General features: G+C 38.7%; 1 protein-coding gene across 4 annotated transcripts in view; it reads right to left on the bottom strand.

The window, feature by feature from the left end:
• BBS9 (Bardet-Biedl syndrome 9) overlaps nt 1–25986 on the bottom strand; it is a 445045-nt gene that overhangs the window by 270191 nt on the left and 148868 nt on the right. For all 4 annotated transcript variants that reach the window (XM_062178843.1, XM_062178842.1, XM_062178845.1 and 1 more), the window contains exon 10: nt 81–262. In XM_062178843.1, the coding sequence (XP_062034827.1) occupies nt 81–262 (182 nt within the window). The remainder of the gene's footprint in view (nt 1–80; nt 263–25986) is intronic.

The raw sequence follows: 25986 nt of genomic DNA, 5'->3' as shown, positions 1-25986 counted from the left end.
CTTACAAAACACCTAAGTAAAAGATAAAGTGAATTTTGCAATGAATTCCAAAATTAAATAATAGGCTGAAAATCAGATACCTTGTGATTTGTTAACATCTTTGATGATTTTTTGAAGTTCTTTCAACTCTACATCAAGTTCATCATAGTTTAGTTCTCTAGATTGAACTTTTGGAGCTTGGAACAGAGAAGGGTCTGTCCCCAAGTATGAACACTGCAAATGACCATCATCACTCAGAGTGACTATCACTCCCTTTAAATCACTGCAAAAAGGAAGAGAAAATGAGACATAATAATTTCAGTGGATTTAGTCTTGACAAATCACATTTTTAATCCAATTTGGCTTCAATATATCTTTAAGAAAAAAGTTATATATCTATTTCTAAAATTACTTCATAAATTTAATACAAATACATTTATACAAATATCACTTATATTTAAGAAGTATTCTCAATCGTAAGGTGCATTTCAGGAGGAAAAAAATTTTAATTATTATCATAGCCAACATTTTGGAGGCCCTAACTACATGGTAAATGCTGCTCTCCAGCAATGCTTTTAATCCTTACTTCCACTACCACTTCATGGAATAATCAGCAAGTGAACAACATCTGTGAAGTTGGCTGGATCCAGAGATGGAGCTGAGCTGCTGACTGGCTGAAGACCAAGGATGAAGTGGGACAAGACAGAATGATCCAAAATAGGACAGACAGTCAGTGGAGGAGTTATGGGAAGCACTGAAGAAAACATGTGCCCATGCATATTTTCCCTGTATCTGCCCTTGGGGTTCATATTTGACTACTTTCTCCGGCCCACTCACCATGACTTCTGTCACAAACTCTCCTCCTTAGGCAAGCAACTGGTTTGTTCTGTCCAACATGTCTCTCTCATTAGCAATCATTGTCTCACTCTTTGAGCTCCTTCTCCACCACTCTTCTCTGCCTGATTATCTCTTCATTCCCAATGTAACAAGTGTTAAGAGGTAGAAACTTTAAGATATGATCAGTCCATGAGGGCTCTGAACTCATGAATGGATTAATGTCAATTATAAAAGAGTTCAAGGCTGTGAATTCAATCTCTCCCTCTCTTTCTGACACAGGCACTCTCTCTCTTTTTTTAAAACTTTTATTTAATGAATATAAATTTCCAAAGTACAGCTTATGGATTACAATGGCTCCCCCTCCCCCATATCTTCCCTCTCACCCACAACCCTCCCCTTTCCCACTCCCTCTCCCCTTCCATTCACATCAAGATTCATTTTCAATTATCTTTATATACAGAAGATCAGTTTAGCATATACTAAGTAAAGATTTCAACAGTTTGCACCCACATAGAAACACAAAGTGAAAAACACTGTTTGAGTACTAGTTATAGCATTAAATCACAATGTACAGCACATTAAGGACAGAGATCCTACATGAGGAGTAAGTGCACAGTGCCTCCTGTTGTTGACTTAACAAATTGACACCTTGTTCATGGCGTCGGTAATCACCCTAGGCTCTTGTCAAGAGTTGGCAAGGCTACGGAAGCCTTTCGAGTTCACTGACTCTGATCATATTTAGACAAGGTCATAGTCAATGTGGAAGTTCTCTCCTCCCTTCAGAGAAAGGTACCTCCTTCTTTGATGACCTGTTCTTTCCACTGGGATCTCACACATCTTTCCATCTTTTGCCATGGGATGACATAGCAAAGAGACCTTCAACATACATAGTCCCTTCATGAACTCTCCAACCTTCCAGAATTATAAGCCAAGTAAATTTTTCTTTATAAATTACCCAATCTCGGGGCCAGCGCCATGGCATAGTGGGTGGAGCCGCCACCTGCAGTGCCGGCATCCCATATGGGTGCTGGTTCAAGTCCCGGCTGTTCCACTTCCCATCCAGCTCTCTGCTATGGCCTGGGAAAGCAGTGAAGATGGCCCAAGTCCTTGGAGCCCTGCGCCCATGTGGGAGACCCAGAAGAAGCTCCTGGCTTCTGGCTTCGGATCGGCACAGTTCTGGCCATTGTGGACAACTGGGGAGTGAACCAGCAGATAGAAGACCTCTCTCTCTTTGCCTCCCCTTCTCTCTGTGTGTAACTCTGACTTTCAAAATAAATAAGTAAATCTTGAAAAAAAAAAGAAAAAAATAATAAATTACCCAATCTCTGACCTTATGTTACAGCTCCACAAAATAGACTAATTCTTTCACTCTTCCTTCTTTCTTAGGCTCCCTCATTCGCCTGTTTTTATTCAAAAAACTAGCCATAATGTACGAACTGTAGAAGTCTTAGAACTTAAAAAAATAAAAGTTGTATTTTTTTCTGAACTTGCTATAAGAAGTAGCTCAGATAAATCCTGTGTTTGCTTCCTCCCTAGCTCTCCTAGAAAAGAAATTCAAAGTTGTCACAGGTTATTTGAGTTGATACATAATGTATTTACTTGATTTCAGTTTGTTATGGCATCTGTAAGGACCTTTGATTAAAAAAAGAATAGAAAAGAAAGAGGAGTGAACATTTAGCTCAGCAGTTAAGACACCCATGTCTAATACATGTGCTTGGGTCCAATTCCCTACTCTAGTTCCTGCCTATAGTTTCTGTCATTGCAGATCCTGGGAGGCAGCAGTGATAGCCCGAGTAATTGGGTAACTGCAACCCATGTGGGAGACCTGGATTGTGTTCCTGGTTCCTGGTTCCTGGCTCCTGGCTCCTGGCTCCAGCCCCAGACCAAAATATGGAAGGAAGGGAGGAAGAGAGGAGAAAGGAAAGAAGAAAAATAAAGATTCCAACCATGTTCTAGCGCTTATACACCAATCAAAAATAATTTTTAAAAAAATTGAAATGGAAGAAGGCAAGTAAGTTTTGCCTCTAAAGAAGAGAAAAGGAGATAGGGTATATAACAGTTAAGGTATGTTAAAAGTATAACCTTATTCAGACTCAATAATGATTTTTGTTAATCCCCAACTCTGTTCATGGGAAGTAGTCACCTCATTAAGCTAAGAACTCAACTGGGTTGAGAGTAAGTACTATCATTGTTCAATTCTTCTGATAAGGTGGCCCTCAGCATCTACTTTACTACCTGCCTTACGCACATCATGGCTATGCACACCTTCTACAGGTCCTAAATACCATATCCTGTGGTGTGGTTTCAGAGAAATAAAAAATAGATTAATATCACTGACCCAACAGCTAAAGAACTAGACTAGTTAGGAGTCACGGGATTTGAGTTCTAGGTCCCATGCTGTCCCTACAGAGAGGTGAGTCAACTTGAAGAATGCTTCCTAAATGGACCTTTTCTCTTCAACGAGAAGGTGGGGTTAGATAATCCTCAACACTCCCTAGGTTGTGTGAATTGGTTCTGTCATCTACCTTAAAAAACGATACTCCTAAAATGAAATCATTTCGTAAAATAACCATGAAAAGCAACCCCATAGACTCTCTGCACCTGAACCGTTCTCTGCAGGCAACTGAAGCCACCTAGTGGCTGTGGGAATCCTAACTTCCAGCCCCCAGCAGCCCTCTTCCCAACTCTGCTTCCCTGGGAGGTGACTTGAGCCTATCCTCCCTTCCCCACAAGCCCAGCATGATCTAGGACCACAGTGGGTCCTCAGTAAAGCCAAGGACACTAAGGGCTCATTTTTGGCTGGCTTCTCAGAAAATGTGAGAATCATCAGTTCTTGGAATTCAGGCAGCCATTTTTATTTTATCCTCAGTATTTAAGTAATCCACTGTGTAAAAAAGAGCCTGACCCAACACCAGTAGGCCTTCCCATCCAAATTTATTTGGTTTGTGAATTCGATCACTTATTATTAAATCAGTCTTGTTCCACTGTTCCCTTCTGCAAATACCTGTCATAAGTTTAGACACTAAAATCACTTAAAAAAAATATCTGAACCTATTAATTCTGAATTCATACAGGAAGAGTGGACAATGGGGGATACATGCATTTCTTCACACTCTTCACTGCTATCTATAATAAAAAGAGAGGATCCAGTGTCTTCTCTCACTAAAAGAACTTACCTAACATCGCCAGATTGTGTTAACGGACAGAGATTAATTACAGAACTTAAGCAATTTACCTTTTCCTTACCAATGATATCAGAGCCACTACATATAATTTAGATCAATTAATACAATTTTAGACTATAGATGAATTAATTTACCATTACACTTGTAATTCCACAGTAAAACCAAGACAAGCTCTAAAAACTTCAGAATAAATCAGTGGTATTTCTGACTAAAACACTTGTAATAAACAGAGATTGACTAAAGTCTATAATGCTACTTTATAAAAAAGTGATATCACTTGGCATCATTATACAAAAGAAAAATCTTAAAATGCATTATAAATAAGTATGTATTGTTTCTATAGTTCAAATTGAGTAAGTACAAAGAGGAAAAGGAAAACACAATTAATATTTTTAAATATTACTTACTGAACACTTTCTTAATATTTCCTCTGTAGGTTAATTGGAAAGATTCTATGAATAATAGAATTTCATGCTGCACAAAACCATCAACTAAATCTAGTATTTTAAAGGCATAGTTAACACTGATAAAATGAAAACCTCTGAATCATTACTGGTCCTTGAAGCACATCAGCTAATTCAAGTCACCAGAATAATGTAATTTTTGAAGAACTAAGCCCAAAGATGTTAGGACACATAATTATTTTGTGATTTTAGCAATAGGGCATGAAATTAAACAACAGAGTTTTGCTCAGGAAATCTGAAAGTAATTGTTTCATCATTCAATAAACAGATCCCTGCCTTAACAATACATTAAAATAAAATTTCAAGTGGATTTTAAAAGTTAAATCTAAAAATATGAAACTACAAAAATATTTATCTTTCTTTGGGATGGGAAGAATTTTTGCTGCAAAAGAGCAACAGAAATTAAACCACATAAAAATTTTAAAGTTCTTAATATGCTTAAGAAAATAACATAGTAAGAACAAGACAAACTGGGAAAATACTGGCAACCAATATAAAATGCATAATTTTAAGTTGAGCCATATTGTTACTAATATTCAATTAGTTTTGATTTATGAAAACAATTTTATGTGTCAAACTTAATAGGTAAAGAATTCTTATGAGTCAATGAAATAAAATTACATCCCAACAGAAAAAATTCAAGACATGTACAGATAATTCACACACACAAAAATATAGTCAATAAATAGATGGAAAAGATCAAAATCAAATAAATACACATTTTAAAACTATTTTTAAAATCAGTATTTTCATTAATGCCTCAAAGTAACAAAAAATGTATTTAATAAGTCCTGCTGTTGAAGAAGATACATGGAGACAGAAACTCATACACTTTTGGAGTAAATGTAAAATCCTTTTAGAGAACATTTAAGAAATTTACATCAAATGCCTAAAGTATGTTCATTGTCTTTTACAAGGTAATGTACTTCCATTGTTAATTGGGAAATTTAGAAACAATATATGTGATAAGAAAAAGGGGAAATATCTTTTTTAAATCATGATATATTTATAATAAAATGTTAGCAAATTATTAAACATTATGTGTAACAAAAAATGTACTATCAGAAAAAGAGCAAGAAAAAAAATAACAGAATTGAAAGAAAAATATAATACTGGATAAACGTCTTATTCAAATTTAATAAGGCATGTATGTATAACAGAAATAAATTAAAATATACAAATGTCAACTGAATGGTTACTCCAGCTAGTGAAATTACGTTATTTTTATTATGCTTTATATCTATAAAATAAGATTAGAGGGATATTTTATTTTCTTTTTTTAAGAAAAAATATATATTTTCTACCTTCCATTCCCGGAGACTGAATCTGAATCAACAACATAGAGATGAAACATCTTTGGAATTCAAAACATTTATTTATTTCTCTTTTTCCAAAAAGTCCAATCTATAAAATGTGCAACCAGAAAGTATTTGAAGTATAGCTCACAATAGATAGAAAATGAACAGCTTCTATCATTTGCTAATACAGTAAAAATAAATCAATAATAGTTTACAAAACAAAAAGGATGTGCATGGAATCTAATGGTCTCTTGCTCAAGCTCATTTTTTGCACAAGTGAAACATTTTACATTATCAAAGTCTGTTTTTATTACTATATATAGATAGCAAAGACAGTCCAAAACCATGAATGCTCTTTCCTGCACTCAGTTTTTCCTCTCCCTCAGTAAGGAGCACATGATGGAAAAGCACTGCCCTTCCCTTCAAGCAGTTAGGCAGTCCTTTCTTAGCCCCAAATAACTGGACAAGGGCATTTGAACATATTTTCAATCAGTCCATCATAATTCACTTAGTACATGCTTATTGAGCACCTGCTGTACAACAACAGAAGCTACAAAGGCCAATATGATATGGTGTTTGCCCTATAAAGAACCTTTGGTCTACCTGGAAAGGAATTTATTAAAAAAAAAAAAAAAAAGAATCAACTGCAATGCAATGTGCAGATGCTACAACACAGCAGGAAGACAGTGCTGTGGCCCTACATGAGACGAGTAAAGGACACAGAAGCTGGATCTGAATCCACAAGTTGACCTTCAGCGACAGAAAAGAATGGGTAGACTGAAAATAGAGGACTCTAGCCCTGGTGAACTCATTCAAATTCGGAACTGGAAATTCCTTCTCTGTGAAGGCTCCTTGTTTATATCTCCAGCCAAACCTCTCCCAAATTCCAGACATGTACATAAGGCAGCCTACTTGGTATCTTCACGTGAAAGGACAACAGACAATTAAGGTTAATTAATTTATTTGAAAGGAAGAGTTAGAGAGAGAGAGAGATCTTACATCTGTTGGAACAATTAAAGCTCAGCATTTCTACAACCAAGCTCCTAATTTTGGTCCTACCCTATAACTCAAACCTTTCCCTAATGCATCGTTCATATTTCTGCTATTGGTAATTCCATTCTTTAAGTTGCTCAAAGAAGAAACAGAATAATCCTTGACACTCCTCCCTTTTTCTTATCCTGCAAAGAAAGATGGTGGCCCAGAGAAGGCCAATGGATCCAGAGAGAAGGGGCAAACTAAAAACATCTTTAGGAGGTATAATCACATTACATCTTGTAATTCCCTTAGAAACCTTTGAAGGAAAAGTATTGCATCCAACTACTTAAAACAGAAACAAAATACATAAGGACAAAACCCAGAGAAGAGAAATCAATAGATTATGATCGCTCTAAGATAAATAAGCAGATCTGCTGTTAAAATCCAGGCTTTGGGGCCGGCGCTGTGGCCCACTAGGTTGATCCTCCACCTGTGGCGCTGGCATCCTATATGGGTGCCGGTTCTAGTCCTGGCTGTTCCTCTTCTGATCCAGCTCTCTACTATGGCCTGGGAAAGCAGTAGAAGATGGCCCAAATCCTTGGGCCCCTGCACCTGCATGGGAGACCTGGAAGAAGCTCCTGGCTGCTAAATTTGAATTGGCACAGCTCCGGCCATTGTGAACATCTGCGGAGTGAATCAGCAGATGAAAGACCTGTCTGTCTTCCTCTCTCTCTCACTGTCTGTAACTCTATCTCTCAAATAAATAAACAAAATCTTTTAAAAAATAAAAATATTTAAAAAAAAAAAAACAAAAAATAAAATCCAGGTTTTTTGGCTTCTGATCTGAAACTTTCCACTAGCATCTAGCTATCCTCAGAAGGCAACAAATGATTCCTCACTCAAAATGATTTCTTTAGAGTTGGCTATGCATCCAATGAATATAAAATGCTACAGAACAAAATGATTGTATGGGTGGATGTGTAGCATACTGGTTAAACATTACTGGAACATCCACAATCCATATCCAACCACCTGGCTTCAAGTCCTAGGTCACTCCCAATTCCAGCCTCTGCTAATATGTACACTGGGAGGCAGCAGATGACAGCTCTTGTAGTTGAGTCCTTGCCACTAACATTAGAAACCTGGATTGAGCTTCTGGTTCTCAGATCCCAGCTTTGTTCTGGACCAGGATAAGCCCAGACCCAGGTATTACAGGCATTTAGGAACTTAAGCAGTGGATGGGATCTCTTCCAACCATCTCTCTGTTTCTCTGCTTCTTGAATAACTAAAATAAATAATTCTTAAATAGTAAAAACAAAAAGAAAAATGAAAAGGAAATAATATTAAGTAAATTTTATTTTTAAATGGAAGTATAAGCTTTTTAAAAAAGATTTAATTTATTTAAAAGGTAGAGTTACAAAGAAAGAGAGGGAGAGAGAACGATCTTCCACTCTCTGGTTCACTCCCCAAATGGCTGCAACAACTGGAGCTGGGCCAGTCCAAAGCCAGGAGCCAGGAGTTTCTTCGTGGTCTCCCACTTGAACGCAGGGGCCCAAGCATTTAGGCCCATTCTCTGCTGCTTTCCCAGGCACATTAGCAGGGAGGTGGATCAGAAGTGGAGCGGCCAGGGCCGGCGCTGTGGCTCAGTAGGCTAATCCTCTGCCTGCGGTGCCAGCACACCGGGTTCTAGTCCCAGTTGGGGCACCGGATTCTGTTCCAGTGGCCCCTCTTCCAGTCCAGCTCTCTTCTGTGGCCCGGGAGGGCAGTGGAGGATGGCCCAGGTCCTTGGGCCCTGCATCCACATGGGAGACCAGGAGAAGCACCTGGCTGGCTCTTGGCTTTGGATCAACGCGGCACACCAGCCGCAGCGGCCATTGGAGGGTGAATCAACAGCAAAGGAAGACCTTTCTCTCTGTCTCTCTCTCTCACTGTCCACTCTGCCTGTCAAAAAAAAAAAAAATAATAATAAGTGGAGCAGCCAGGACTCGAACCAGTGCCCATAAGGAATGCTGGTGCCAATGCTCCAACCTCAGTAAATTGTATTTTAAATAAATTTTGTTTTCAAATTATTTTTCTAAGAATAAATATAGGTATTCAACAAATATAAAAATAACAGAAAAGAAAAAATAGAGACCAATTTTACATAAAATATTAAATATTCATATTTGCCTTTAATCTAAAAGCTAAATAGAAAATGATGATGGCTGTTTCCTCATGTTGAAATGAATGCAGGCACTGCGGCACAGTAGGTCAATCCTCCGCCCGTGGCGCCAGCATCCCATATGGGCACCAGTTCTAGTCCTGGCTGCTCTTCTTGCAATATAGCTCTCTGCTATAGCCTGGAAAGGCAGTAAAAGATGGCCCAAGTGCTTGGGAAGAAGCTCCTGGCTCCTGGCTTTGGACTGGCGCATTTCCAGCCATTGCAGCCATTTGGGTAGTGAACCAGCAGAAGGAAGACCTTTCTCTCTGTCTTTCACTCTTACTGTCTGTAACTCTACCTCTCAAATACATAAATAAAATCTCAAAAAAAAAAAGAAATGAAACTGGCTGACACAGTTATTAGGGATTTGGTAGTAAAGGCATACATGATAGTCAGAAGTCACTTTCTGCAGCAGGTGTCAACTTTGTATCTCAAAAAATTTAAAAGCTCTTTTTATAAGTGCTATCAGTTGTCAGAAGTGGTAGATTAATGAATATCTATTCAACTAATAGAACCATAGAACTCTCATTCTCTCCTACCTCTTGAATAAACACAATAAATCAAAATTTTTTAATAAGGCAAAAAAGCGCTTCTTAGTTTTTAAGTTAATTTTGTGAAGACAAGTATGTCTTAAAACAGAAATTATTTTCACATTGGAAATAGTTCCAATTATAATTCTTGTTCTTATAGCTAATCCAGCTTTGGGCTATGCAGTGCCTTTTCCAAATGAGCATTGAAATAGAAAACAAAAAGGGGAGGAAGGCTGTGCATAATTTTGTTCTAACTTCTTTTTAAATTCACTTTTAATTCTCTTTTAATTTCACCTCTCACTTCTCCATTATATTTCATTCAAAATATATTTTCATCCAAAATTGAAAGCAATTTACAGATTCAATGCAATCCCAATCAAAATACATTCTTTTCAGATACAGAAAAAAAAAAATGCTAAAATTAATATGGAAACACAAGAGACCCCAGATAGCTAAAGCAATCTTAAACAATAAAAACAAAGCTTGGAGGCATCACAATACCAGATTTTAAGACATTCTACAGGGCTGTTATAATCAAAACAGCCTGGTACTGGCACAAAATAAACATGTAGACCAATGGAACAAAACAGAAACTCCAGAAATCAACCCATGCATCTACAACCAATTAATCTTTTACAAAGGAGTTTTTAAAAAAAACTCCCCAGAGAAAGGACAGGCTCTTCAACAAATAGTGCTGGCAAAAGTAGATCTTCATGTGTAGAAGTATGAAGCAAGATCCCTACCTTACACCATATACAAAAATCAACTCAAGATGGATCAAGGATCTAAATGTACAACCTGATACCATCAAATTACTAGAGAAGAACACTGGAGAAACACTAGCATAGACAAAGACTTCCTGGAAAAGACTCCAGAAGCACATGCAATCAAAGCAAAAATAAGCAAATTAGATTCCATCAAGCTGAGAAGCTCCTGCACTGCAAAAGAAACACACAGCAAAGTGAGGAGGCAATGAACAGAATGGGAGAGGATATTTGCAAACTATGAAACTGATAAAGGATTAATATCCATAATCTATTAAGAGCTCATGAAAAATAAAAAAAAAATAAGTTTATCAAAAAAATAAGCAATCCAGTTAAGAAATGGGCAAAGGATTTGAACAGGTATTTTTCAAAAGAGGAAATTCAAATGGCCAAGACACATGAAAAAAAAAATGCTCAGAATCACTAGCCATCAGGGAAATGCAAATCAAAACCACACTGAGGTTTCACCTCACCCCAGTTAGAATGACTCTCATACAGAAATCAATAAACAGTAAATGCTGGTGAGGATGTAGGGAAAAATATATCCTAATCCACTGTTGGTAGGAAAGTAAACTAGTACAACCACTGTGGAAGACAGTATGGAAATATCTCAGAAAGCTGAAAATCGATATACCATATGACCCAGCAATCCCACTCCTGGGAATTTACCAAAAGAAAATGAAATCAGCACATGCAAGAGTTATCTGTACCCCCATGTCAAAGCTGTTCAATTCACAATAGCTAAGATAGGGAATCAATCCAGATGTCCAGCAACTGATGACTGATAAAGAAAATTCTCATATATATACACTATGGAATATTACTCAGTGATAAAAAAAGAATGAAATTTTGTGTTTTGAAACAAAAGTGATGCAACTGGAAACTGTCACACTTATTGAAATAAGCCAATCCCAAAGACAAATATCATGTTTTCCCTGATCTGTGGTAACTAACAGAGTGCCAAAAATGTAATGTACAAGAGTGAAATGGACATTTTGAGCTTAAATGATTGTTTACAGACCTTGTCTTAACTGTTCAGGAACAGTGGTTTTGGTTTTTTTTTTTTTTTTCCTTGCTATTTGTTGAACTCTTAGTATAGGATTAAGCTTATGAGTACTCTGAAGGGAGATCATTGTAAAAATTAAGAGAGGGAACAGGAGAGAACGGACAAGGAAGAGAGGAAGTGTGGGCAGGAGGAAGAACACGGAGGGAAGTGCTACCATGTTCCTAAATCTGCATACATGAAAAACATGAAATTTGTATACCTTATATAAAATTTAAAAAATAAAATAAAAAAGCTAAATCTAAAACTTGACATGCAGAAAACATGAGTATTGACCTATTTTAAACAGAAGGAGTAGCAATTTATGTAATTGCATTAGATACTTTGCATATTACTGTGCTCTAAGGATCAAGCCTTAGAGTTGTGGAGTAATGTGTATTAACTCTCTCTGTTTTAAAATAAGTGAATCTGTAGCTCTAAATTTCCATCATCAGGAAAAAAAAAAAAAACTGAATTAACTCTCAGGTGATTTTTAAATAAGGAAAACATGTCAATAAAATTTTCAACTTGATATACATTTAGTTTTTACCAACTCACGAATGTTTAGAACCTCAAAGCCACAACAGAAAAATGAAGTATATGACTGTATATAATACATCATTATCTTCCCCATAACCCTGGCTGAGTGTGTCCCTTGGGTTGAAAGTGCTTACAGGGCTTTCATGATCATTGTCTATTTTGCTCTCATCTCCTCAATCCTTCCTTCAAGCTACTTATACCTTGCTGTTTAAAATTAAAATGCTATGGGAGAGGGGGTCTTTTCTGAGTCATCTGACCCATGACAATATATTTGTATAACTGTTATTAATGTATAACCTGTTACATTATAATATAGATGCCTTTAATATATGAACCTGTGTGTTTACAGAAAAAGTGTGAAAAAAACCCAGAATGAAGGCCATGAAAGGAAAAAAGGTATAATGCGAGAAAAGTTTCTATTATACATGAAAAGTCTATACTATGTATATGAAATACAAGTGGCCTGGACGTCACATGTGGTGCATTAAAAAAAGAACAATCAGATTATTGTGAATAAAACTACCAAATGTTTTAAATTTTATTTAAATTATGGAATCAGTAAAAGCTTTTGAGCTGGGGACTTACAATGAACACAAACAGGTTTTAAAAATTTGCACCCTTGCCTGTGTGTGTCAGTTTTGCTGCAAACACAATGTTTTGTCAAACTTTTATTTTAAATCTCTGCCAAACAAATTCATAGGAATTATATAGCATTTTAATGATTTTGTGAGTATTTTAAAATTTACTGTATATGAGTGAAGATCATCTTCTCATTTTGAGTATTGTTTATAGCCTGTGTCTATTTTCCTGATGGACTTTGCTTTTTTTTTTTTATTTGTTGAACTTTTTATTTAGTGTAGCTATTAAGTCTTTGATTATATTGTAAATTAAAAATGTTATCTCAAAAAAAAAAAAGGTGATTCTGACCAAAGTAACATACAGATACAACACAATTCAGATGAAAATCTCATCAGGGCTTTTTGTTTTTGTAAAAACCAAGAAGCTGATTTCTATAATTTCTATGAAAATACAAAAAAAAATACTAGAACAGAAAAACAACTTTGAAAAGAGAAGACTAAAGATGGAGGGCTCTCACAGCTGCCTTCAAAACACACTGTAAATCTACAGAGACCCAGACAGTACAGTATGGACGTGAGAAGCACTAGAATCAAAAGAACAGAAGAGAGACTACGGAAATAAACCCACACTCATACGGGTCAATTGATGTTCAACAAAGATGCCAAAATGATTCAAAGAGGAAAGGAAAGTCTTCTCAACAAATGCTGTTGGAACAACTGGATATCCATATGGAAAATAATAAATCACATTATACACAAAAATTAACTTGGGGTGGATCACAGCCCATTTCTTAACAGCTAAACATTTTGAAAGAAACAAAAGACAGTATCTTCAGGACCTGGGCTAGACAAACATTTTTTCAGGATATGGAAAGAAAAACCACAAAAGGAAAATGACAAATTAGACCTTTCAGGTTTCTAAACTTCTACTTATCAAAGACACTGGCAAGAAAAGAAATGTGTGCGCCTGGCACTGTGGCACAGTGAGCAAAGCCACTGCTTGCAATGCCAGCAGCCTCTACCAGAACAATGGTTCAAGCACCAGCTGCTCTGCTTCCAATCCAGTTTCTAGTTTAACCCATTTTAATGCACCTGGAAAAGCGGCAGAAGATGGCCCAAGTGCTTGGGCCCCTGCCACCAACATGGGAGACCCAGATGGAGTTCCTGGCTACTGGCTTCCTCCTGGCCCACCCTGGCCATTGCATCTATTTGGAGAGCGAACAAGTAGAGAGAAGGCTCTCTCTCTCTCCACCCCCACCCCATTATTTTGCCTTTCAATTAAAATTAAAATACAAATTTAAAAGAATTTTAAAAAGAAAGAAAATGAATAAGGTTAAGAATTATGTTCACAAAACAAATTTCTGACAAAGGACTTGCTTCCTTCATACATAAAGAACTACTACAACAACAAACAACATCAAATAATTTCTTTAACTGGGGAAAAGACATGAATTCACATTTCACAGAGTAAAGTTTAAAAATGGGCATAAACATTGGTGTAGGGAATGGCTTCTTGGACAAGATACCCAAAGCACAGCAACAAAAGCAAAGTTAAGTGAATGGGATTATAGCAAACTCAGAAGCATCTGTACAGCAAGGAAGAGACAACCAACAGAATGAGAAAAACTATTTTCAAGCTACCTAGCCAACCAAGGATTAATATCCAAAATATATAAGCAACTTTAAAAACAACAACAGTAAAACCAATCCAGGGGCCGGAGCTGTGGCTTAGTGGGTAAAGCTGCCACCTGCAGTGTCGGCATCCCATATGGGCGTCAGTTCCAGTCCTGGCTGCTCCACTTCTGATCTAGCTCTCTGCTATGGCCTGGGAAAGCAGTGGAAGATGGCCCAACTCCTTGGGCCCCTGCACCTGCACAGGAGACCCGGAGGAAGCTTCTGGCTCCTGGCTTTGGATTGGCCCAGCTCTAGCCATTGCAACCATTTGGGGAGTGAACCAGCAGATGGAAGACTTCCTCTCTCTCTCTCTCTCTCTCTCTCTCTTTCTCTCTGCCTCTGCCTCTCTGTAACTCCAACTTTCAAATAAATAAACAAAGCTTAAAAAAAAAAAAGCCAATCCAGTTAAGAGATGGGCAAAGAACCTCAATAGACAGTTTCTCAAAAAAAGAAATACAAATGCCAACAAATATATGAAAGAATGTTCAATATCACCAGCTATTAGGGAAATTCAAATCAAAGCCACAATGAGATATCACCTCAGAAAGGCTAAACTCCAAAATATAGAGAGTAACATGCAAGTGAGAATGTAGAGAAAGGAGAACACCTATAAACTGTTGATGGGAATAAAAATTTTACAGCCTAATTTGTGGAAAAGAGTGTGGAGATCTCTTAGAAAACTATATGATCCAGCAATCCCACTGCTAAGTACATACCCAAAAGACTTGAACACATTGTATCAAAGAGATCTGGCATCACCACACTTACAGAAGCACTGTTCAAAAAAGCCAAAACTTGAATCAACCAATCTGCCTATTTCCCTTTATCAATGTGGTAGACTGTAAATACGACCCAAGAATTCTCCATCTAGGTATTCACTAACCTTGCAATGTCACTTTAGAGATCCTTTGATTGTCCATAATCAGATGAATGGACAAAGAAAATGTGGCATTTAAACACCATGGAATGTTATTCAGCTATAAAAAAGATATTCTACCATTTGCAGCAAAATGGACACAACTGGAGGACATCATGTTGAGTCAAATAAGCCAAAACACAAATGCCTCATATTCACCCTTATAAGTAGGAGCTAAAATTCAAAAAGAACGAAATCAAAGAAACAAAAACAAAAAAAGAAATGCCTGTGTGTATCAGTACTGCTGCAAATATAGTTTTATAAAACTTTGTTTTATACCTTTATCAAATCAACAGTAAAGAATGCTATACTGGGCCGGCGCCACGGCTCACTAGGCTAATCCTCCACCTGCGGTGCCAGCGCCAGCACACCGGGTTCTAGTCCCAGTTGGAGTGCCAGATTCTGTCCCAGCTGCTCCTCTTCCAATCCAGCTCTCTGCTGTGGCCCAGGAGTGCAGTGGAGGATGGCCCAGGTCCTTGGGCCCTGCACCCGCTTGGGAGACCAGGAGGAAGCACCTGGCTCCTGGCTTTGGATCAGCACAGCACACTGGCTGCAACACGTCGGCTGCAACGCGCCAGCCATAGCAACCACTTGGGGGTTGAACCAACAGAACAAAGACCTTTCTGTCTCTCTCTCTCTCTCTCTCTCACTGTCTAACTCTGCCTGTCAAAAAAAAAAAAAAAAAAAAAGAATGTTATACTGGGGCTATACTGGGGCCACCGCTGTGGTGCAGTGGGTTAACACCCTGGCCTGAAGTGCCCACATCCCATATGGGTGCCGGTTCAAGACCCAGCTGCTCCACTTCTGATCCAGCTCCCTGCTATGGCCTGGGAAAGCAGTAGAAAATGGCCCAAGTCCTTGGGCCCCTGCACCTGCGTGGAAGACCCGGAAGAAGCTCCTGGCTCCTGGCTTCGGATCAGCACAGCTCTGGCCATTGCAGCCAATTACAGAGTGAACCAGTAGATGGAAGACCTCTCTCTCTCTCTGCCTCTCCTTCTCTCTGTGTAATCTGACTTTCAAATCTTTCAAATAAATAAATAAATCTTTAAAAAAAAAAAGAATGTTTTGTTACACAGTAAAACTGACATGGTCAACCTGACAAATACCCACTCCTCTTTTAAAAACTGTCTCTCTAAAAATCAATGTTATTACCTTCAGATAAGAGACTACTATCCTGGGGCTGGGGCTGGGGCATAGCAGATAAAGGCTCCTCCTGCAGCACCAGCATGCCATAAGAGCGCCAGTTCAAGTCCCAGCTGCTCTACTTATGATCCAACTACCTAGTAGTGGCCTGGGAAAATCAGTGGAAGATGTCCCAAGTACTTGGGCCCCTGCCTCCCATGTGAGAGACCTGGAAGAAACTCCTGGCTCCTGGCTTCAGCCTGGCCCAGCCCTGGACATTGCGACTTTCTGTGGTAAACCAGTAGATGTAAGATCTCTCTCACTCGAACGATCCAACATGGGAAGCAGGATACATAGCAGACTCAAAGAATAACCAATGTCCTAAACAGCATTCTGGCCTGAGAATCAGCCCTTAAGGCATTCAGATCTGGCTAAAAAGCCCATGAGAGTTTCTTAGGCATGGAAAGCCAAGACACTGTGGCAAACAAAATGACCTAAATGAAAGATCTCTGTGAATGAGATCCCAGTGGAAAGAACAGGCCATCAAAGAAGGAGGTACCTTTCTCTGAAGGGAGGAGAGAACTTCCACTTTGATTATGGCCTTGTCTAAATAAGGTCAGAGTTTGTGAACTCAAGAGGCTTCCATAGCCTTGCCAGCTCATGACAAGAGCCTCGGGTGATTACTGACATCAATTATTAAATCAGCAACAGGTGTCACTGTGCACTTGCTCCCCATGTAGGACCTCTGTCCTTAATGTGGTGTACTATGAGAATTAATGGTAAAACTAGTCCTCAAACAGTAATTTATACTTTGTGTGTCTGTGTGGGTGCAAATTGTTGAAATCTTAGTATAGAGTTGATCTTCTGTATATAAAGATAATTAAAAATGAATCTTAATGAAGAATGGGATGGGAAAGGGAGTAGGAGATGGGATGGTTTGCAGGCGGGAGGGTGGTTATGGGGGGAAGAACTGCTATAATCCAAAAGTTGTAATTTCAAAATTTATATTTATTATAAAAGTTTTCTATAAAAATTAAAATTAAAAAATTACTGCACCAAAAAAATCACTGTCTCTCCCTCTCTCTAACTTTGGCTTTTATACAAATAAATAAATAATTTAGAAAGAGAGAGAGACTACTCTCACCTACATAATCTCATTATAGCCACTAAAAAACTGCTTCTATAATAGCACCTATAATGTGCTATTGCATTTTTTGTATGTTTGTCACCTTTGGCCAGAGTTGGGAGAAGGTTTATGTGAGATTAAATTTGTATCCATCAGCATTATCCACAGTGACTTTAACAACATGAAATTTTCCAAATGAATCTACTTTGGGTTCATCTTTATCTTAACACTGATTTATAAGCAAATACAAAAACACTACAACATTTCACAATACCGATCAATAATTATAGACTAACAAGTAAATGGAGAAGTCTTTAGTTGCCCATAATAGTTCAAATGGAACTCTTGCGATCAATATGCATATAACTAACTTTATTTACAGTTATCTAATATCTCATCCTTATTTCTAATAATCATCAAGTAATGAGACAATGTTATAAGCAGACAATGCCAAAAGAAGTAACTCTGATCTGGCACTGAGTCTTGAATGTGCAAATGCCAAGGAAACAGTGTGCAGATATGTCCTCCCCCAAGGAAAATAAGATGATTTTTCTAAAGTGGAAGTTCACAGCAATGAATCTTCCCATAAAGAAAACCAGATGTTGTAGTCCTTCCTTGGGTGCCAGCATTGTGGGGCAGCAGGTAAAACCATCACCTGTGATGTGGGCACCCAATATGGGTACCAGTTTGTGTCCTGGCTGCTCTACTTCAATCTAGCTCCCTGCCTGAAAAAAAAAAAAAAAAAAAAAAAAAAGACAGAGAAAGAGGGCCAAAGTGTTTGGGCCCATATCACCTACGATGGAGACCTGAACAAAAGTTCCTGCTCCTGGCTTCAATCTGGCCCAGCACTGGCTGTCATGTCCATGTGGTAGTGAACCAGCAAATGGAAGATTTCTTTCTCTCTTTCTCTTTCTCTCTCTCTCTCTTTTGCTCTTTTACTTTCACTTTCAAATAAACAAAAAATGTTTTTTAAAAAAAAAAAAAGTCTTTGCAGCCGGCACTGTGGTATAGCAGGTAAAGCCACTGCCTATAGTGCCAGCATCCTGTATGGGCGCCAGTTCAAGACCCAGCTGCTCCACTTCCGATCCAGTTCTCTGCTACGGGCTGGGAAAGCAGTAAAAGATGGCCCAAGTCCTTGGGCCCCTGAACCCGCCTGGGAGACCGGGAGAAAGCTCCTGGCTCCTGGCTTCAGATAGGCGCAGCTCCAGCTGTTGCAGCCATTTGCCATTTGGGGAGTGAACCAGCAGATGGAAGTCCTCTCTCTCTGCCTCTCCTTCTCTGTGCAACTCTGACTTTCAAATAAATAAATAAAAATCTTTAAAAAAAAAAAAAAAGTCCCTGATACATTAAAAAAAAAAAAACCCATGATTCAGAGCCAAAACTCTTCAATGTATTCACTCCTCACTAGAAATAAACAAGGCACTAAGCAATCATATTTTTATAGAAAATACTGTTAGAAAGTATGTATTGGGGCAGCCAGACATCAACATCACAAATGGGTGCTGGCTCACGTCCCAGCTACTCCACTACTGATCCAGCTCCCTATTAATGGCCCGGAAAAGCAGAAGATGGCCCACATGATTGGGCCCCTGACACCCACGTGAGAGACCCAGAGGAAGCTCCTGACTCCTGGCTTCAGCCTCGGCAGCCTGGCTTCAGCCTGGTCTTGGTGGCCATCTGGGAGTGAACCAGCAGATAGATCTATCTCTATCTCTTCAACTCTCTCTAACTCTGATTTTCACATAAATAAGTAAATCTTAAAAAAAAAAAAAAAAAAAAGGAGGGGGGGAGAAAGTATGTATTGAGAAGTTTCTTCCATAATGTTTAAAAGTAATTATGCTTGCTGTTCTTTTCTTAAATAACCATGTCTCAGATCTGCAAAACTTCGTATTAGTGCATTTTAACATACAAAGCTCATACTGAACACAAATCGGAGCCAGGAAGAAATCATTCCTGGAATCTGAGTTTCCTCATTCATAGCAGGGTGTTTTTTTGCTCACTGTTCCATGTTGACCCCCCAGGAATGGAAAATTTAAAGCTATTTTTAAGGTACAACTTGAGGTCTGTGAAAATGGCTTTCATTATTATTGCTACACACCATTAACCTCAGTGATCAAGACTTATATTATTTAATGAAAGAGACATGGTAATTGGAATTCCCAAATAAAGGACAAGTAAAATGGGGGAGCCAGGGCCATTCTCCAAAGATATCAAAGCAGCAAAAACTCTGCAAAAAGAAGTTGTCGCAGCAATTTGCAGAAATAACAGAAGCTTTAGTATGGACAGTGAACAAAATATCGAAGTTCAGCTTGTTCTTTTAAAATTAACACCTATTAGATTCACTAAAAAGACAACGCAAGCCTACTAAATCTGACTATGTTCACAGAGAAATTGCTAACCAGAAAAAAAAATTACACAAACTTTAGAGGTACTGATTTTCTATTCTGGAAGCAAAACGTGTTTATAAATATTTGATTCAACCATACTTATTTTAGTATCAAAAAAATTCTCAGCACCTACTGTGTTAAGGCACCATTCTATAGGGTGAGGATAGACAGGTTACATTGGCATTTCCCTCAAGGAACATTAAGTCAGTAGGACTATAGAAACAAAGAGGAAGAACACCAACATCAGATAGCAAGGGACGATAACTCTTCCTAGACAGATGACATAAAGGAGTAGAACATTAATATTCTACTGAATAAAGAAATGTCACCATTTCTGAGCCCCTGAATTGTTAATATATGGCCATTTCTGAGGGAAAAAAAAATCAAGGTAGCTTTCTAACAGTAAGCAAGGTGTGTGAGGAGAATACACAGAATGAGAGAACAAGTAACAAAGGGGCAACACTAAGATTTAAATGATGTGGGCAAGTTCTTTAAGCAAGGTAGCACCAATAATTCCATAATATTTTAGAAACGGACTCTTCTTTAAAACACCAATTTGATCATGTTACTTGCTTGTTCACATCCCTGCTGGGAACAAGGTTCAGCTGTGATCAGCCCCTGGCTTACTCACCAGTGTCTAGTCACCTCCCCATTCCCCACGTCCTCCTACCACACTGACATCTTCCAGTTCTTTGGCCCTTTGACATCTGGTACACTCTTCCTCCCCTACTCTTAAAAAAAATCTTAGTCACGGGCCAGAGCCATGGCTCACTTGGCTAATCCTCCACCTGCGCCGCCGGCATCCCACATGGGTGCCAGGTTCTAGTCCCAGTTGCTCCTCTTCCAGTCCAGCTCTCTGCTGTGACCCAGGAGGGCAGTGGAGGATGGCCCAAGTGCTTGGGCCCCTGCACCCACATGGGAGACCAGGAGGAAGCGCCTGGCTCCTGGCTTCGGATCAGCACAGCGCCGGCCGTAGCAGCCATTTGGGGGATGAACCAACAGAAGGAAGACCTTTCTCTTTCTCTCTCTCTCTCTCTCTCTCTCTCTCTTACTGTCTGTAACTCTACCTGTCAAATAAATAAATTTTTTAAAAATCATTTAAAAAAAGCATCTTTGTCAAGTTAACGATGACTTATCGTCCAAACTTCAATTCAAATATCAGAAAATGTTCCCCTGACCTCACATTCTAACTCTGCTCCCCATCACACATTCCCAAAGTACCAGATATAATTTTTCCATTGTATTTTCATTACTGGAATGATACATTTTTAAAGAAATTTTGTTTTTTTTGTTTGTTTGTTTGTTTTATTTTTGACAGGCAGAGTGGACAGTGAGAGAGAGAGAGAGAAAGGTCTTCCTTTTTGCCATTGGTTCACCCTCAATGGCCGCCGTGGTAGGCGCGCTGCGGCCGGCACACCACGCTGATCCGAAGGCAGGAGCCAGGTGCTTCTCCTGGTCTCCCATGGGGTGCAGGACCCAAGCACTTGGGCCATCCTCCACTGCACTCCCTGGCCACAGCAGAGAGCTGGCCTGGAAGAGGGGCAACCGGGACAGGATCGGTGCTCCGACCGGGACTAGAACCCAGGGTGCTGGCACCGCAGGGCGGAGGATTAGCCTAGTGAGCCGCCTAAAGAAATTTTGTATATAACCTCAATATTCTCCTACTACAAGTTGCATCAGTTCAGTCATCATGACTCCTTAGCTCATAAATGCTTCCCCAGAATCTAGCATAGTACTTGGCATAGGGAAGGAACCCAAATACTTGGTCAATGACTTCAAAGAAGACAGGCAAATAAGTCTTCATTGTGTGCTCTGGCACTTAGTCCAAGTTAGTAACACTTTAAGTTATAAGAACAAAATATCCAATCAAGGAATCACTGGTAACGAACATACCAAAAAAAATGTAATAGACAAGGCAAAGATCGTACTCTTAAACTGAACAACCAATTCTTTAGATATATTTCATTAGGAATAAGGAAATGTTTTAAAATTCTAGACCGCTTATATTAAGCCATCAAAAGTAATAGACCATACAAAATACATGCCCTAGTAAGTGAGAAGTGAGAAAGGTCTTCTTTATAGTAACTAATTACTACTGCTACTACTATTACTGTACACTATAAATTCCTTTTGAGCCCAAATGACTTCAGAATTTTGCCATCACCTTATCTCCAATAAACATAGACCAAATGAAGAAATAAAACATTGTTGTTGCTATATGCATGAAACGAGGTGTTTTTTTTTTAAGATTTAATTAATTATTTGAAAGAGCTACACAGAGAAAGAAGGAGAGGCAGAGAGAGACAGAAGTCTTCCATCCACTGGTTCACTCTCCAATCGGGTGCAACAGCCGGAGTTGTGCCGATCCAGAGTCAAGAGCCAGGAGCTTCTTCCGGGTCTCCCATGCGGGTACAGGGGCCCAAGGACTTGGACCATCTTCTATTGTTTTCACAGGCCATAGCAGAGAGCTGGATGGGAAGTAGAGCAGCCAGGACTTGAACTGATGCCCACATGGGATGCCAGCACTGCAGGCAGCAGCTTTATCCACTATGCCACAGTGCCACCCCCCCCCCTTTTTTCCCACTACGTGATATTTTAAAGGCAAATATAGGGCCGGTGCCGTGGCACAATAGGCTAATCCTCCGCCTAGTGGCGCCAGCACACCAGGTTCTAGTCCCGGTCGGGGCACCGGATTCTGTCCCGGTTGCCCCTCTTCCAGGCCAGCTCTCTGCTGTGGCCCGGGAGTGCAGTGGAGGATGGCCCAAGTGCTTGGGCCCTGCACCCCATGGGAGACCAGGAGAAGCCCTTGGCTCCTGCCTTCGGATCAGCGCGGTGCGCCGGCCGCGGCGGCCATTGGAGGGTGAACCAACGGCAAAGGAAGACCTTTCTCTCTGTCTCTCTCTCTCTCACTGTCCACTCTGCCTGTCAAAAATAAAAAATAAAATAAAATAGAAAATGTAAAAGGCAAATATAGGTTACAAGTTGAAATCTGAAAATTACAATTACCAATGAATTATCAGATTGCTTTATTCCTACTGTTTATTAATTATGAGGTTTAAAGCAAAAATTAACACTTTTTAAAATAGCTTTGAAAAGCTAAGTATACTTACTATATGCATACAATGTCCCTGTGAATCTCATTATTTCATGCAATAAATTGTTTGTAGAATTTCCCATTTCAATTGTCAAGATATTTTATCCTATGCTATTTCTATCATATATCATGCTGTAGTCACAGATATATTGAACTTGAAGGGGCATTTCAGTGCTTAAAATATGAAACAAACTACTCTGGTAACTAAAATAACCTACAAAAGCAACCCCTACACACATGTGGTAATAATTTGCAAAAGTTATCTTTTATTGGATTCTAGGTAATAACAATGGCATATGCTTTTTGTACATCTACTCTTACAAAACAAGTTTTTCACAACATAACCTTTCAAGAAATCAAAATGCTTCAGATACTTTCCATTGTGAAATATCAATCCAATAGCCCAAATATCTGGCTTACAGGATTTAATAAGCAAACTTTTTCAGATTACTATCAAAAGAAAAGCAGTCCATCACTTTTACTCCAATATAGTTTAATGATTGTAAAAAGACTTACATTTTCAATCATAAAATGTATTTTCTTTTGTTTATATTTTCTTGTCCTGAATAACAGAATTGATTAGGAGAAGTCACACTAATGCTACTGTTGTAGGCAGGCATATAGGATAGAATTGATCAGGTTTGTGAGCAGGAAGACCGTGTCTTTACCATGCCCCTATGTGACCTCATGCCCCTACTAGGCCACACCTAAATGCCCGCCGGCCAGTTAGGCAAATTACCACTCCTCCTTGAAAGTGGATTAAAAGCCAGCTACATGGTGGACCCAGCCCTTTCCTTTTTGGCCTTTTGTCAGTGTGGTCTATGCTGCCCTGTGCATCCAGGGTGCATGGTCTTCAGGCCACTGGCCTCGAGCTTCCTGGCCTACATGCTCCTCCACGTGGCTGGCTCCTGGTACTTGGTATGAATTCACATTTATCTCTCTTTTAGGTAGGGCCCTCACTCTCCTATGCATTTCTCTTATGGAATAAAAGCTTAAAAACTTATTATGCTGCCTCGTTCACTTATGCCAGTATTCAAAATTCTTCTCTGAATATTAGGCAAGAACCCACACAAGCTTATTAATATTGGGAATTCATTAATAAGCACACGGTGATTCCATATGGCATCCCATATTCTGATATCACTACTCTAAACTGTGTTTGGTGTGTAGAAAGAAAAATGCTTGAGAAGCATGATGTCCTTCACTACAGACTAATATTCATTGGACAAAATAATTTGCCTTCTGCATTGACAGATTTTCAAATCCTTAACTTTGTATAATGTTTCTGAATTGATATGTTTTTCATTAAAAAGCATTTCCCTTTAAAATGAATTGTTCATAATGAAATGACAAAGACAAAAGAAAATGTTAGCAAATCTAATCTCTTCCCTTCTCTTCTCTTGTCTTCTCTTCTCTTCTCAACAAGAAGCTCCCTAACAATCACTTCTTTTCCTGGTGTTCTAAATAAAGACACAGAAAAAAACACCCTTTCTTTCTCCTCTTCTTTCTTGCTACAGTTAAGACAAAGAATGTTAGATTCTCTTTGATGTTTGTACTATCAGTCTTTTGTTAAAAAACAGTATTAGTAAAGAATTTGTAAAGATCCCTAAAAGAGAACCTGTTACCATACATGAACTAACCTTCATTACCTACTTCTTTCTTTCATTGTCCTTTGCAATCTAACAGTTAACATGCTAACGTTTCTGGTCCTCTTAAAATAACTGCTTCAGAATGGAGCAAGCTGTGAATAAATTCATTACCTTTGGTCTATTTCAGTAAAATTGCTGAAAATCAAAGAGAGAAAACTCTTAAAAGCAGCCCAAAAATGACAGAATACTTTCAAAGAAGTATTAACTATGAAACAGCTAACTTTTCAATAACACCTATAAAAACCAGATCGATGAAGTGATATTTTCAAAATGCTGAAACAAAATAACATTTAATCTAGAATTTCATACCCAGCAAAAATATCCTTCAGCATGAACATAAGATAAATAAGTCAGTTCAAAGAAAAATAGAAACATTTACTTACCAGTAGACCCAGATTAAAAGAAAGAGTAAAAGAGGGAAAATAGTCTCAGATTTCAGAAAGAAGACTAATGAAAAAAGCAAAAGTATGTACATATCTGAATGTTACTATTTCATGATGCCTAATTAAATCTATGTAGAGTAGGGATGATTTTGATATCTCTATTCATATTGTAAATAAGAAAAAAAAAAGAAGAGGAAGAAGAAGAAGAGGCATATCTAAGCAAGTCAGACAGGATGAAGGATTGTAAGTCAAGTCTTTTGTTGAGTTTGTCTCCACCTCCTTGATTGACAGCTTGGTTGTACTTAAAAACCTCATTACCACCAGCCCTGTGGGTCTTCCTCTCTTGGAACCACCCTCTTTACCACTCTGGCACAAGGTTTCCAACTTGAATAAATCCTACTTTACTTTCACTGCCATGTCCTTGTGATAATTCTTCCTTTGCATGAGACAAAGAAACCAGGCCGTCTCTTTGCCACCATTTCCCCGTGACATTAAGCTACAGTATCCTTACCTTAATTAAGAAAACAAACTTTAAAATTAAAATTAAAAAGCTGAAGCTCAAATGATCAAAGGCAGAAGTAGAAAATTCTGGCTTCACTGATGCTTTGACATTGAAAAACTATTTTCCAAGTTGTGTATCTGTGAACTGGATATTTTCCATTTGCCCTGCAAACTTTCCATCTGTTTCCAATCTGCTCAGTGCCAGAAGAAGCTGACCACTGCATCCAAGCATCCCTCTTCCTGTGGCTTCCAGTTGAGCTTGGCCAATGAGGATCACTGGCAAAAGACAGGAGAGAGGGGGGAAAGTGGGGTCAAGGTATTTATTTCCTCAGCTCCCTCACTGCAGGGTCACCAAGTTATGTTGCATCTGTCAACCCACACCATTAGCTCTTATCTGAAGGTACTCTCCTAAAAGCAATAGCTACTCTCTTTAGGATCCACTAACAAATCCTTTCTCTTGCTCTTCCAAGTAAGGGATAATTACAGTACTCACTACTTTTAATGCCAAAATACTTTACCATCCTTTGTTAGTGTCTCCTTCCCTTATACACCCCTACTCTCCCAACCATCCCCATTTGAGTGTGCCATCTATTACCTTCCAAGACCTGAATGCCAATTTATAACATGGAAGGTTGTAACAACAGAATCGAGATCAACAGATCAAATGCTAAAGGCAGAAACAACAAGAACTGGATCCATTCTCCAAAACTATGACTTTGGAAGAGTTTGCTAACATCTCCAA

This window comes from Lepus europaeus, chromosome 20 (assembly GCF_033115175.1).
Source record: "Lepus europaeus isolate LE1 chromosome 20, mLepTim1.pri, whole genome shotgun sequence".
In the NCBI taxonomy this organism is placed as follows: Eukaryota; Metazoa; Chordata; class Mammalia; order Lagomorpha; family Leporidae; genus Lepus; species Lepus europaeus.
Note: the sequence above shows the minus strand (reverse complement) of the source record. Positions and strands in the feature narration are given on the sequence as shown.